General features: G+C 32.1%; 1 protein-coding gene across 1 annotated transcript; it reads right to left on the bottom strand.

Annotated features, from left to right (window-relative positions):
- Positions 1 to 7,910: 7,910 nt before the first annotated feature.
- LOC108454748 (zinc finger protein CONSTANS-LIKE 7-like) lies at positions 7,911 to 11,063 on the bottom strand. The gene is made up of 3 exons (XM_017753309.2): positions 9,976 to 11,063; positions 8,303 to 8,527; positions 7,911 to 8,192 (listed from the first exon to the last, which is right to left on the bottom strand). The coding sequence occupies exons 1-3, from the start codon at positions 10,741 to 10,743 to the stop codon at positions 8,169 to 8,171; spliced, it is 1,017 nt and encodes a 338-aa protein (XP_017608798.1). The 5' UTR covers positions 10,744 to 11,063; the 3' UTR covers positions 7,911 to 8,168.
- Between the last annotated feature and the right edge of the window lie 3,532 nt (positions 11,064 to 14,595).

Below are 14,595 nucleotides of genomic sequence, written 5' to 3'. Positions count from 1 at the left end.
TTGCCTCCAAGCATCAGACAATTCTCGAACCTTCTTCCTATAGTGGTCTCCTTTATATAGAAGTTCACAGTGGGCCAACCCGTGCGTCGTAGGTATAAACTGCCTCGACTTATACTGCCTTAGTACAAGTAAAGGAGTATATCCAGTAGCTCCCCAAATTCCTAATAATGGCACCTAATTATAACTTCCACATCGATACAAGACTTCGTCAGGAACCATTCAGAAAGCCCTCCACTCTATATCATCTTTCTTGAGATTTTGGAGAATTTCCATCCATTTCTCTTCCGAAATATCATCTCTCATTTGCATTGCTATCTCTTCTTTTAACGGGGAGTAACCTTCAGAGAAAATCCGGTATGATACCTTATCTATTTTCCAAAAATGCCCGTGAAACCATACCATTAACAACTGTGCACAGCCAATAAATCGACCTTCCCCTGCCTTCCGGCACATGCTCAAAGATCTAAACGTCTCGGCCAGTATTGCAAGTACAGGTGTGACTCCTTTCCCGAGACGATCAAACAGATCAGTGACTGCCTCATTAACATGTCTTAAAGCCCTAGGAAAAATCACCAATCTATAGATGCTTAAGGCAAAAATTTCAACCCTTTTCTTCTCATCTGGGTACGTCAAAATCAAATCTCTCAGATTTTCCCAAGGAATACACTTGCTATCCCCCTTCTGTTGAATTCGAACAGTGACCCAAGATTCATTCATCCCTGAAATATTCACCAACCTCTTCGCAAAAGTTGGACTATTAGTAAGCTTAGCATAAATCTTCCTGGCTTGAGCCTTTGGACTCTTAAAAAAAGTAGTGTATTCTTCTAAAGTAGGAACCAAATCTACTTCTCCAAATGTGAAACAATTATAAGCAGCATTCCAAAATTGAGTCATACCTCGGAACAAACGTTTATCCACCTTAACATCGAGCAAGTACAGTATATCACCATAACTCTGGTAGAACAACTGTTTAGTGCCTTCATCCCAACTAGTCCATATATCCTTCAACTCCTCCAGCTCATTCTGTGTTACAATGATGTGAGTAAAGTTCTGCAACTCTGATGTATATCCTTCTGTCAGGCTATCCCCTTTCTCGGTTTGCAACTTCTCTGACCATGCACGGACGGCCGCATTATCCTCAACTTTACTAATAAATTCACGGACGGCCGCATTATCCTCAACTTTACTAATAAATTCATTCTCCATGTTAAACTTTCTAACTTAGCAATCGAATACGAACCAACACCTTCTTTAGTATGCAATGTCATGCAAAACACAACCAAAACAAAGCACAGGTTAGTATCAAATACGAGTAATAAAATACAAGCATAACAACAAAGATAATCATAACACACAAATAGGTAATGACTAAGGTTCGACGTGGTTCTAGAGTAAAGGTACCTGAACCAGCAGATTCCTCAATCCTCACCCATTATAGGCTCATATAGATCGAGTTCGGTTCAGGGGAATACATTTCCCTATGACCATGCGGAGATGAAAATCTCACAGAATCATAGGTACAGATGTATCCCGAAAGCAATCCACTAGCCCATACGAAGGTGAAAACCTCATGAAAGCATAGTTTCTTACTCTCACTTAATAGGTATAACCACAACGGTCATGCAATGTAATGCCATATTTATTAGACAGGACTCGAAACACAACCATCACACAGGCAAATGCAATTAAAAGAATCATACTAAAACAAATTTTCAATTAAAAAGACAGCAAACAATCAACTTTATAGCCTGGCTCTCTTTGTTCAGTCCCCAGTAGAGTCGCCAAGCTGTCGAAACCCTTTTTTATTTAGAAAAAAAATGGGGATCGACTTTTAAAACCGAGTGCGGAGTCGCCACCAATCTCTGGATTTAGGTGTGATTGGACCACCTATTAAAACGCTTTATTCAATGAAAACTAAATTTGGTTTAGGTAAAATATAAAAAAAAATGGGTTTGGGAGTCGGTTACGCATGAGGAAGGGTTAGCACCCTCATTACGCCCAAAAACTGGTACCAAATTGATTTGATGCTGTCCTTAAAAAGTTTTAAAAGAAAAGATTTTTTGAAGTATATAAAAAAATGTTTGAATAGCTCAAATTAGTGGTCAAAAATCTCTCGTTCCAAAGATATGCGGTTTCATACCCTGTACGATTGGATACGATCCCTTATACCTTTAAGATGCGATCGATTTTCGACTTTTGAAAAAAATTAAAAATTATAAAAGGGGTTATCCAAATATTTGGTTCACCGGAAAAGTCATACCCAGTACGATTGAGCACGATTTTCCAAATTTCCCAAACACTAGATATTGCCTTATTTCAAAATTTTGAATAACAAAAACTTAGAAATTTGCTTAAAAACATGTTTATTCATTTTAAAATTGATGAAATATTTAATGCATTGTAAAAAATAATAAATATGAAATAATATACTCAAAATACAATAAACCTTGCTTAGTACATCTAACAATCATTCTAGGTATAATGTAACAAAAAATTCTTTAAGCATGGATAATGAATAATTAATATAAAAATAATACACATGATCATAACATAAAATAAAATGATGTACAAAAATATGTATGAAACAAAATGGAGAATTAATGATCATATAATATATATAAGTTGATACATTTATGTAAAACTTGGGGTATATATTTATTGAAATAGTTATTATAAATTTCAAAGTTCAAATCAAATTATATACAAAATATTTAAAACACAAATCTATTCAAAATTGATAATTCACAAGATAACTTAAATAATATATAAAATATGAAAGAATAACAATACATGATATAAAGTAATGTACAAAATAGATTTATGAAACTTGTATATACAAGTAAAAATTGGGTATAATTATTTGTAAAAATGAAATTAATATTGTATGAAAAAATGAAGTAAATATATAAGTTATATAAGTAGTAAAATATATATAAAAAACATAAGGATAATATGAGATACAATAAATTATATGATTTAAAATAGGGTTCCTAAAAATATTATACACATAAATAATTTTAAAAGAGGATATATACACATAGAAAAATATTTATATAAAGTTATATGAAAATAATAACATGTACCATAGTAAAAATAATTTAATATGTACCATATACATGTAAAGAAATGTTAGAAATAATTGTATGTCAAAATATCATTTAATTAAAATATGAATTATAATATTAACCTAGTTTTATCATAAATTATATACATAATAAATAAAAAATGCAATTAATTACATGTTTATTAAAATCTATATGTATAAGAATATCAAAGCTTTAATAATAGATGCAAATTAAATATAAGTACTGAAACATGTGTTTAATAATAATGTAAATGACACATAAACAAATGCATTTTTAAAAACATCAAAAAAATTACAAAATAACATGAAATCAATGATATATATAAACTAGAATAAAAAATAAACATCAACTAATAAAATGATTGAAATAAAGAGAAAATAAGATTAAAATAACCCTTTTTAAAGCGTAATTCAATTATCAAAACCATATGAAATATCTTAACCAATAACCAATCATATAAAAATATATATGCAGTAAAATGAGAATAATACTTAATTGAAACAAAATTAAAACAGAGAAACAATTTACAAATAAAATAATTACAAAATAGAATCAATGTGCCATGCGCACAAACATGTGAAGACTAGCATTGAAAATATCCCATGCTCACAATGCAACAATAAACCACGGATCCAATTGAAACCATATACAAACTAACGGGCCAATTTTAAAACATAAAATAGGCGAATCAGGCGAAAATTGAGGACTGCGCGCAAAGGGGAGGGATCCGTCGCGCAATTTCCCCATTCACCCCAACCATGCGCATACCCGGCCTACCAAAACAGGTTGACGTGTGGGTCTTTGCGCTTTGAAACGGTGCCGCATAGTTACCTGGTCATTTAAGACCTATCATCTTCTGTTTCATTCCTCAAACACAATCCCCACTTAGATCAAAAGAAATTCTAGCCTTTAAAATCAATTTTTTTAGGTTTTCTTCACTTGACTACCAAACCACCATGCTTTTAGGTGATTACAGTAAGCGAGACATGCCCAATCTTACCGTTAAAGGAGCTCGACCAGATCTAAAAGGATTCGATAAGTATTTTCCCTTTTTTCTTCTTTATTTGAATGGAGCTTTCAAATCTCATGTTATTTTTTAAAGAAAAAAAATGAAAACAGATTTGTAAAATGAATAGATTTCCACTATTATGTGACCTCTCGCCCATATTCGCATGGCAGATTTAGGGCTTTCGTCGGCCTTAAGTTGCATAACAAATGAGCAAACAAATAAGAAAATAAAGAGAAAAGAAAAAACGAAAAAAATCGGAAGAGAAAAAAAATGAAATCACCTCTATTGATCTTAAATCGCTTTTTTCTCTTCTCTATACGGGTGTACAGATATTGTATGCGTATAATATATTCTCTGTGTGTGTAAAAAATCAAGGTACAAATAATGGCTTTTATAGCCCAAATGTACAGAATAAATGAAAAATAAAAATACATTTTCCCTCTGTCATTTGGCTGTACATTCTGTTGCTGCTTCCTCTCGTACATTCTTTTGCAGGTATGGAGCAATGGCCGTACAGAGAAACGGGGAGAAGCACGCTTGAACGAAACCGTGCGAGGAATCCGCTCGTGAAACCCAACTCCACGGCACTGTTTCGCACGTTCGAAGCTTCGTGCTTGGTCATTGGAATACTTTTCCTTTTTGGGCTTTTTCGGGTTTGGGCTAGATTTAGGGCCTGGGTTTATAGAATTGGGTTTTAAAATTTGTTGGGTCATAAGTTATTTTGGTACATGCATTTTGAAAATTGTAAAGGGACTTTACTGGACTATTTAGTCTTTGGATTTTATTTATTTATTCGGGTTTATTATTTGCAAATAAATTAAATGGGCCCGGGCAAAATTGGTTGACTACACCTTCCAATAAAAAATTTCTAATTTAGCTTTTATTTGAGGTAAAGCATCTTCAATATTCTCCATAACAACTGAACCACTTTCACCAAATCTTCTATAAGACTTAATCCCATGTCTTACCGTAAACCATTCTAGCCAACCAATTGAGAAGTTAAATTCGGAATTTGCATCACTATATATTTTCTGTAGAAACTCTTTTGCTTTAATTTGAATCATTTCTCTATTCATGTCTACTTTCTCTTGATATTGGAGAAACCACTCATACAATACCTTCTCTAATTCAGAATATTTGGCTGATTTGTGCTTTTTAACATTGCTATTCGTTATTTCTTTTGACAAATATTCAGATGACCTTTTAACAATATTTGATATTGTTGATTGGCTAATAGAGAGATCAAATGTTTGTTGAACCCACTATTGCAAACCTTTTTTACTTGAAGAGGGATGCTCATTTTTGTACTCACATAATGCTTTTCTCATCTTATCTGTCAATGTAGATTTTTTACACCTTTCAAATGGGAAGCCATGGAGGAAAAGATTATATGAATTACAATAATTTAATATGTACATGTGTTTATTTATAATAAATTTTTAATCTATCAAATGAATATATACGTATTGAATTTTGAAATAATTAACTCTTTTTTTCTTTTTGGTTACATGAACCAATTAATTAACTCTTTTTTTTTTCTTTTTGTTACATGAACCATTTAACTTTGATTCATTGCACCTACATGCATATTGGATTTTGATAAACAAAAAAAATCACATGCATAAGGTATGAAATATTCTCTAAATTAATAAATATTAATTTGTCGATAAACTAATAACCTCAATAAAATAATAATTTTTTGGGGTCCCAAGGGTATTATTTTATAGAGGTTTTACTATAGTATAACTTTAAGAGTATGCTTAGTTGGGTGGAAAAGTGGAGGGATGGAAGAAGAGAATGAAAAAGTGAAAAGTAAAATAAATTTTGAGTGTATTTGGTAGGGAATAAAAGTGAGAGGAAAGAAAAAAGAAATGAGAGATTGGACCATTTTCCATCCTGATACATAAACATCAATCATTCCAAATTGAAATGATGAGGGGAAAGAAAATGAGAGGGAGTGCATCTTAGTTCAAAATTATGCATCATTCAAATGTTTTATTTTATTTTCTTTCATTTCATTTTATTTTTCAACTCTACAAGCAATGGACATTTTCTTTCTATTTTTTTCTTTATCTTTTTTTTCTACCAATCACACTTACAGAAAAAAATATATATTTTCCATATTTTTATTTTTCTACATATTAAATTTTGCATCTTTCCATTTTTCTTTCTACTCTACTAAACAAAGCCTTAATGGTTTGCTGATTTTTTTAAAGGAAGGGTGGTGTTTTTATAGCAGCGGGTGGTTAGTTTTTTTAATATAAATTATATATATTACATTTAAAGGGCGTTTGAGATATTGTTAGTCATTAACCGGTCCTAACTCAGTTGAATAATTGCAATAATTTTTTTTCATATAAGATAATAAACATTACTATAAGGGTATTTTTGTCATTGCATATAAATTAGGTGAAATCTAAAAATGTATTTTATGGTATTCAAATGCAAAACATTATAACAATTAATGGGTTAACCGTATGATTTCAACTAATGCTTTTTTTTAATATCAAGTTTTATAAATATATTTGTTACATAAATTTATTTTCACTCACATTATAGGTGTGTCATAATCTAATATATACATATATAATAACTTTATAGGAGGTAATTTTTTTAAAATAAATATTTAAGGTTTCTTAAAATATTATATAAAAATATTAAAGGACATAAATATCTCTATAGTAATATTATTTAATAGTTTCAAAGTTCGGCTTTTTTGTACTCTTTTAATCAAATTGACTTCAAGTTGTCAATATTAACTAGATTTTGTTGCACCAAAAATTTTATGCGATAGATGAGAGAAGATGACAAGTCATAGAAACATACATGTTTCTTTTTTTTTTTTGGTTATTACCTTATGTAAGTGGTTTTTTTAAGCACTAGGTTAGTGGGCCACAAATATAATGTGAGTTTAACATTACCCTTTAGTGACAATGAGACATCCTCAAATATACTCCCAAATCATTGACTCGTAGGAAACCCATTTCTCTGCTAATGATCTTGGCATCTTCCCTGCTCACGTTCGAAGAGAAAACATATTGGTTTCTTGAGCATTAATCCTGTGACTTGAAAAATAGTAAAATTGGTCTAGGATCATACTCACAAACCCAGTTTGCTTTGCATCTGCTTCACAAAATAGAACTAGATCATCAGTGAAGATTAGGTGGGAAATTGGCGGGCCATACTTGATAATCTGATTGATTTCCATAGATTACTTTCAACGGCTTCATGAACAAGATGTCCCCAAGCTTTCCATTCCAATGACAAATAAATATGGAGAAAAAGGATCGTCTTGTTGAGTACCCCTTGTTGGACAAAAGTTCTCGTTGAAAGAACTATTCCAAAGAATCTGCACCGAGGGGGAAGAGATATAGTTCATAATCACCTGAATTAGCTCAGATGGCAACCCAACATCCACTAACGAATCTTCCATAAAGCCCCAACGAATTCGATCATAAACCTTCTCTAAATTCACTTTAACCGTCATCTACTCCGTTCTGCATTTCCAATTCTCATGAAATGAATAATCTCGAGCGATAACAATATTCATATGTAATACACCGTTCGGACACAAATCTAACTTAATTTGAACCAAATGAATTGCGCATAATGCTCATAAGTCTATTGACAATAACTTTGGTCAAGATCTTTTATGGCATTGTACAAACACTAAGAGGCCGATCTTGTATGGCACCGTGGTCAGCATAATCATTGTTTAATCGTGATTTTGATCCATTTTTTTGAGGAAAAGAAAATAGTTTAGGGTATTGAAATAAAAAAAATGGTAGCAAATGTTACAAAACCCAGACTTTGCGTAGGTTTAAACTTATTGTGATTTTAGTGATCCACAATTGAAATCATTTTACATGAGCATGTATAATTTTAATCAAGGCAGAATTTGGAAAATAATGTTAGCTGTTTAGCTCCAAATGATCGTAGCCTTCATATTTACAAGTTTCAGATATAAACTATTGTTCACATTCAATCCCTCACTGATTGTAATATGATAAAGGGTCATTTGAACAACCCAGGGCCACAGTTGTTCCATCTCCTGAGTATACTCTTTCCACTTCTCAATCTCTCTTCACAAATCGACCCTACAAAACGCGAAACACGGTAAAAATATACAAGTTTCAATTAGACTTATCCAAAAATCCAACTATTCATCAAAAATAAAAAAAACCCATGCATACATGTATGTATGTACCTTCAACCTGGGGCGCTTTTCAGCATTGAGTTTTCTAACTTCATAACGAATACGCTTAGAGAAAAGCCTATTTTGCCTCTTCTCTTTGTATCTCAACACACTTGCTTCTCTGTGCCCTTTTCTCCATTCCTCTTTCTCCTCTATTTCTTCCTTTATCTTCAAATCACTTGCCATTTCTGGTACCTTCCACACATTGGATGCACTTCCCATACCATCCATTACCACCTGCTCAATCAACATAGGTATACCTCTATGTTAATTCCTAATTTATTATTCAAAACTCACGAGACCCAAGTCCCATTAACATAGTTATAGTATAATACATGACAGGTTGATTAAGTACACACGATCATATTGGAAAAAAAAAATTTAAGGTTAAATCACTTTTTAAGACTTGAACTTAGTAATTTTTCACATTGGGGTTTGAATTTATTTTTCAAGTTAGACCCTTAATTGTCCCCATATTGGGACTTGAACATTTTTTTTTTCAAGTTAGTCCTTGAAAATCCTAGAATTCATACTTTAGTTTGAGAATAATTGTCAAGTTCAAGTTAATAATTGTTAAATTCAGGCCCCATGGTGAAAACAATTACCTAATTTAAACTCTAATATAAAAATAATTTTCAAATTTAGGGTCGAACTTAGATAAAAAAAGTTACTTCCTAAAACAGATGTGAGGAAAACAGATGTGAACAAGTTTAGAGATTAACTTAGATAAAAAGTTAAAACTCAATGTAAAAATAATTACCTAATTTAAACTCTAATGTAAAAATAATTTTTAAATTTAGGGTTTAATTTAGAAATCATGCCCAATATAAAAGAAATTTCCAAAATTAAATAATTTTCCCTTAATTTTATTTTAAATTTTCATTTCAACACATTCGGTGAAAAAAAACAAAGGGTTAAAACAAAAAGGTGTTAGCAATCCAAAAACATTGGACCGCATTTAATTAATGAGAGAAATCTTATTATTTTTAGTGAGTAGGTATATTTCCGAAGGCTTGCTATCCTAAAAGGGTAAAAGATGACGCACAACTTAATTTAAATTTTAAAATATTGTCACGGAAAACTATATAATATTTTTAATATCAACCAACCAACCAACGAACAAAATGTGACAAAGCTGGGCCGAAAATGAAAAATCCAGCTGGCTTAAAAGGTATACTAGGGCCCATCAAGAGAAAAGCAAAAAGTGCAAAACATAATTTTCAAAAGCTACATTGAGCCTATTATCACCTCATATAGAAACAAAGCTAGCATGGGCTCAACTTCCCCCCCCATATGCCACTTTCTTTCACATTTTTATCAATTAACATAAAAAAAATATAAGATTATTTCCTCCATCACCTAATTTATAACTGATGTTCAATTATTATTTATCTATGTATGCAATACTCTTCCAATTTATTACCATACACCATTATTGATTTATTTTGACTTGTACATAATTTTTTTAATACATATAGTTAGCGTATTAAATTCAAACTCATAAAAAATTTCTGCATAAAAAACATTTTTAAGTTAAATAAAAAATCATCCTGAATAATTTATTTTATAAAAAGAAATCTAAATAAACCCAAAATTAAATATTTTTATTAACTTAAAACTCTTAACTTTTAACATTAGAAAAGTTAAAACAAAAAGAAATGATTGATTAGGGGCTAAGATCTTACATTGGGAGAAGGTTGATGCAAGTGAGGGACAATTTGAGGGGACTCTCCTTCAATGTAAAGGGGGCCCTTATCAGACCAAGCATTCATTATCTCCTCATAGTCAAGCTTCAAAGCCAACAACTTTTTCATCTTCTTCTTACTCCACCATGCACCGCCATCATAACCACCGTCTCCTCCGCCGCCGCTACTCACTTCTTCCATCTCTTTCTTCTCCACAACCTCAGAATAAACCACCCACTTCTCCTCACTCTCATCTCTCTCTTTCTTCCCTTTCATAGCCGCCCGTACAAGCGACAACCTCGTTCGATCTTCACAGTTATACCCCCTATACGTAAAAGAAGGCGACAAAGGACTCTCTTCCGACGTCACCGTAGTCGCCGTCGTCGTGGTCGTCGCCGTCGCCGTTTCATTCTTATAATTATCACTACCTTCGCTGTCTAAAAGACCGTTAAGTGTAACAGCATGATCACCATCTCCCTCTGTCGTGTCGAAAAGCAAAGAAACATTATCGTACTGTGTATCACGATCTTCAACTAAATTTTCAGGGTGAAGTGGGAAAAGATTAAGCTGTTTATCTGCAATTTCTTTGTTGTTGTTCTCGTTGTTGTTGGTTAATGGCATTTGGGGTAAGTTTTCTTCAAGGTGAAGAAGGCTAAGGTACTTTGGTCTCCTAGTTTTAGTTCGGGTTTTCCGAGAATGTTTCAGAGAAAAACTACGAGACTTTGGTTTTCTTTTGCTTCGTCTAGTACTGTTGTTATTGTTGCACATATTTCTGTTTGGATGGAGGGAAAATGGAAAGAAAAAAAAAAGAGAGAAGAGACCTTTAAAGAGGGAAAGGAAACAGAGCGGGATCTACAATATGGAAGGGAAAGAGGCTTAAGTGTCAGAAAATTACAGGGGAAAAGTGACGGTGATTGGGTTGATTGGGGGTGGCACTTTATGTACACGTGGAAGAAGATGATTGGAAGGAGATTAGATTGTATTGTTATCTGGATTTCGCCGCTATAGATAGGGTTGGGGTTTTAGGGATACCAATTGGCCAACACAGGAAAATGTTTGATTTTTGCTTAATAAAGAAAGATAAGATTATATTTCAATTAGGCTAAAATTCAGGTACCAAGCACTTTTACTCCAAAATTCTCTTACACCTTCCTTGACATTTATTTATTAAGCAAATTTTAAATAAAAATAATTATATTCATATTATTTATTTATATATTTTATTTAGTTTATTTTTTAATTACAAAATAATAAATATTAATTAAATATTAAAATGATATAAAATTAAATATATTTAATTTATTTCATAAAAAATTATATCTGACTTCAATTAAAAAGATATGTAACTTTGATATCGATTCGTGAAATTATTTTATATAAAATTAATTAATTGCAATAATGAAAAGAATAATTAAAATATAAAAGTAAAAAAATATCAAAGTTAATGTTATAATTAAATAATCAAAATTTAATATGTATTTACATAAGAAATTATTAAACAAGAAACAAAAAGTGAAAAAGATGACGAAATTAAAATATATTTATTATTGCTGACTCAAGTAGTTGTATAGTTATTAATAAGTGTTATAAGACATGAGTTCAAATATTACATGAATAAATGTTGAGATGTCTTTGGTGGGTGGCTATGTCCATCTATATGGTCCTCTTTATCACACTCGACGAGCTGCTTTCACTTTATGAATTTACCACTTCTTGAAGCACTTGGCTTTTATTAGAGTTGGGGGGTAAAACTCCCATTGCAGATAATATTGACCAGTTGAGGGGTTTGTCAGCTTTTGACGAACAACACTTCACAAACTTTTCTCGACAAAGTTGGTCTACCTCAAAAAGGCCTTAGCTTAATCACAAAGTTAATGCTCCTGGAACTTTAAGATATAAATCATGTGTGAGTTCTCAAACAATATTCATTTTAATTTATGTGCTACTATAAGTGAACTTTGTGTATATTTATTAAGGTATAGATCTGGATGTATTCTAATTATCGATCATGCCTTATAAGATTAATTCTGGTTATAATTATCCATATGTATTTTTAATAATTGTAATTGTGACAGTATGTGTAACAATTTTATTAGATAATGTTTATTAATTAAATATTTTAATATTATTAATATAAATTTTAAATATTGTTATAATAAATTTAAATAAAAATATTTTATTATTTAATTTGAAATAGAGTTGATGAAGTCCAAACCAAAAACATCTTACCTAAAAATCGTGCGGAGTGAGTCAGGCCGTCTTGTATTGTAGTTTAAAACTTAAGTCCTCCTTTAGAGGGATGGGGAAACATATTGTATATAATAATTGTGAAAGTAATTTAATAATTATAAGTGAAATTAATCATAGAAACTAAAGCTTTCGTGTGAAGTTCAAAAACCAGAAAAGAAAAAAATTATTACTTTTCAGTAAGTGTATGATAGTGAAGCAAAAACCAATCACCAAAGGTTGGACTAATGAAACAGGAATGCAATAAGGGCATGGAGGGGGTGACTTAATGGCAAAAAATTAGGTGGAAGTCAACAGTGAAAAACCCAGTAGCCAATCAGGAAAGAAAGGCATGAGAAAGTGCAAAGTTGAGGGTCCCCTTATTGAGAACCTTTTTAGCTTTTTGCTTACACCTTTTTGGCAGCCTCCGTGACATCCAGGTTGAACACCTCTACAAAGCTCCAATTTGGGGTTCGTCAATAATCTTTGGAAAACTCTTTCCTTACTTTTTCTATTTTATTTGAGTTTGTCAACATTCGTCAGATATCTACTTTGCTTCTTTCTTTAGGACTTTGGCAGTTAAGGATTGAGATATGTAAGTATCACATTGTTTGTTTGGTTTAAGAAATTTGATTAGTATAAATTAAATTTTGGTTTGATTTGAGTATGTTGTATTGAGTTTTGTTTACTTTCAATTTTGTAAAAATAGCAACCTTTTAAAATGAATTTTTTTTGGCAAGAAGCTTAAAAAAGTTGAAACGTATGTTGTGTAGTGGTCACTACGGCTTAGCACTACTAAAAACTGTACAAACAAAAATAAAGGACACCAAAGAGTTGTTTATGCAGTTTGGTTTCCCTTTGTATACAGAGCCTTGCTCACCACTATTTTTAATCACAAATACATTGAGTGATTCATATTCCATCACTCTCCAAGTATAGATGTAACACCCCTAACCCGTAACCGTCATCGGACTAGGGTTACGAGGCATTACTAGACAGACAGAACATTCCAGACCAATTCAGAATCACAGATATCACATAACATTAATACATAGGCAATCATCTACAATCCATCTCTTATGAAGGTCTACGAGACCTAAAACATATTTTTAGAGACAGTCGAAACTAAACCGAACACATTAATAAATTTCAAAACTCGAAAAATTTTTCAATTCTATTGAGGTCACACGTCCGTGTGACCAGGCCGTGTGCCTTACACGAGCACCAGACATGCCCATGTGAACCAGCCGTGCCAAAACAAGGCATACATACTGACTTTCACCCACGGCCAACAGACATGCCCGTGTGCTATGGCCGTGTGATACTTAGCTAGCTACTGACTTAAGCCCACGGCCATATGACACGCCCGTTTTCCCTGATCGTATGGCACAATGCAGGATTGGTTTAAGCCAACTTGCCACCCTTTTTGGGTCATTCCTACAAGCAATATTAAACAATATTTATACCAAAATTTCAACCAATTCCATTCTCATAACATGCTTCAATATAACTAAATCATCATCATTTAACAACCTATTCAAATCTATACCAAAACACATTAAAAATCTTATTACAACAACATGCCAAAACGCTCATTTCATAGCTCAATTATGGCACATTCTAACTCATGCTTAAACTTACCATTTCTTTAATTTGGCATATTTCAGAATGATCATCACATATAAGGCCATATAACCATTACAATCATACACAATTTGGCATCACAAACCATTTACCAAAACTAAGCACAAACGTACCATTTGTTAGCCAACTCTCATGGCATAACATATATACATATCAAAGTTTAATACATAGACATTCTAGCCTATAAATGCCATACTTAAAATATTTACACTTTCAAAAGTACCAAAATGAGTTCGATAGTGTGGTGACAATCCTCAACTATCCCCAAGCCTTCAGTAGCTACGATAACTGTAAAATAGACATAAATCACACAGAGTAAACTACAAAGAGCTTAGTAAGCCAAATACAATTGGTTTAACTATTAAATCATATAAAGTACAAATCAACAACAATAATTCATAACCATTTCATAGAATAGTTCATGAGCCTAACCATGCTTATTTGCTTGTATACATGTCATATTTCATTTCCATGATTTCATACATACTTCACATTCATTATTTCACAGAAACAGAGTCTTTCATATTCAGAAATTTAGTAAGATACAAACGTACCCGTATAGATTATACATTTCATATATTCATTCCCATATCTTGTATTCTATCATCAGGCAGTTCAGAAACGATACAGACACTCATGAACGGGTACAATGCCGACGTCCCAGACTTGGTCTTACCTGTAATTCAGTATCGATGCCTCTGTCCCAGACAGGGTCTTACACGAAATCAGATACGATGCCTATGTCCCAGA

Source organism: Gossypium arboreum, chromosome 9 (genome assembly GCF_025698485.1).
Source record: "Gossypium arboreum isolate Shixiya-1 chromosome 9, ASM2569848v2, whole genome shotgun sequence".
NCBI classification, from domain to species: Eukaryota; Viridiplantae; Streptophyta; class Magnoliopsida; order Malvales; family Malvaceae; genus Gossypium; species Gossypium arboreum.
This window is presented reverse-complemented; position numbering and strand designations above follow the sequence as displayed.

Coding starts and splice junctions, on each gene's coding strand:
- LOC108454748 (XM_017753309.2), bottom strand. CDS start 10,743: ATGTGCAACAATAACAACAGTACTAGACGAAGCAAAAGAAAACCAAAG. Junction 8,528..9,975: donor TGCATCAACCTTCTCCCAAT/GTAAGATCTTAG, acceptor TTGATTGAGCAG/GTGGTAATGGATGGTATGGG. Junction 8,193..8,302: donor AAAAGCGCCCCAGGTTGAAG/GTACATACATAC, acceptor CGCGTTTTGTAG/GGTCGATTTGTGAAGAGAGA.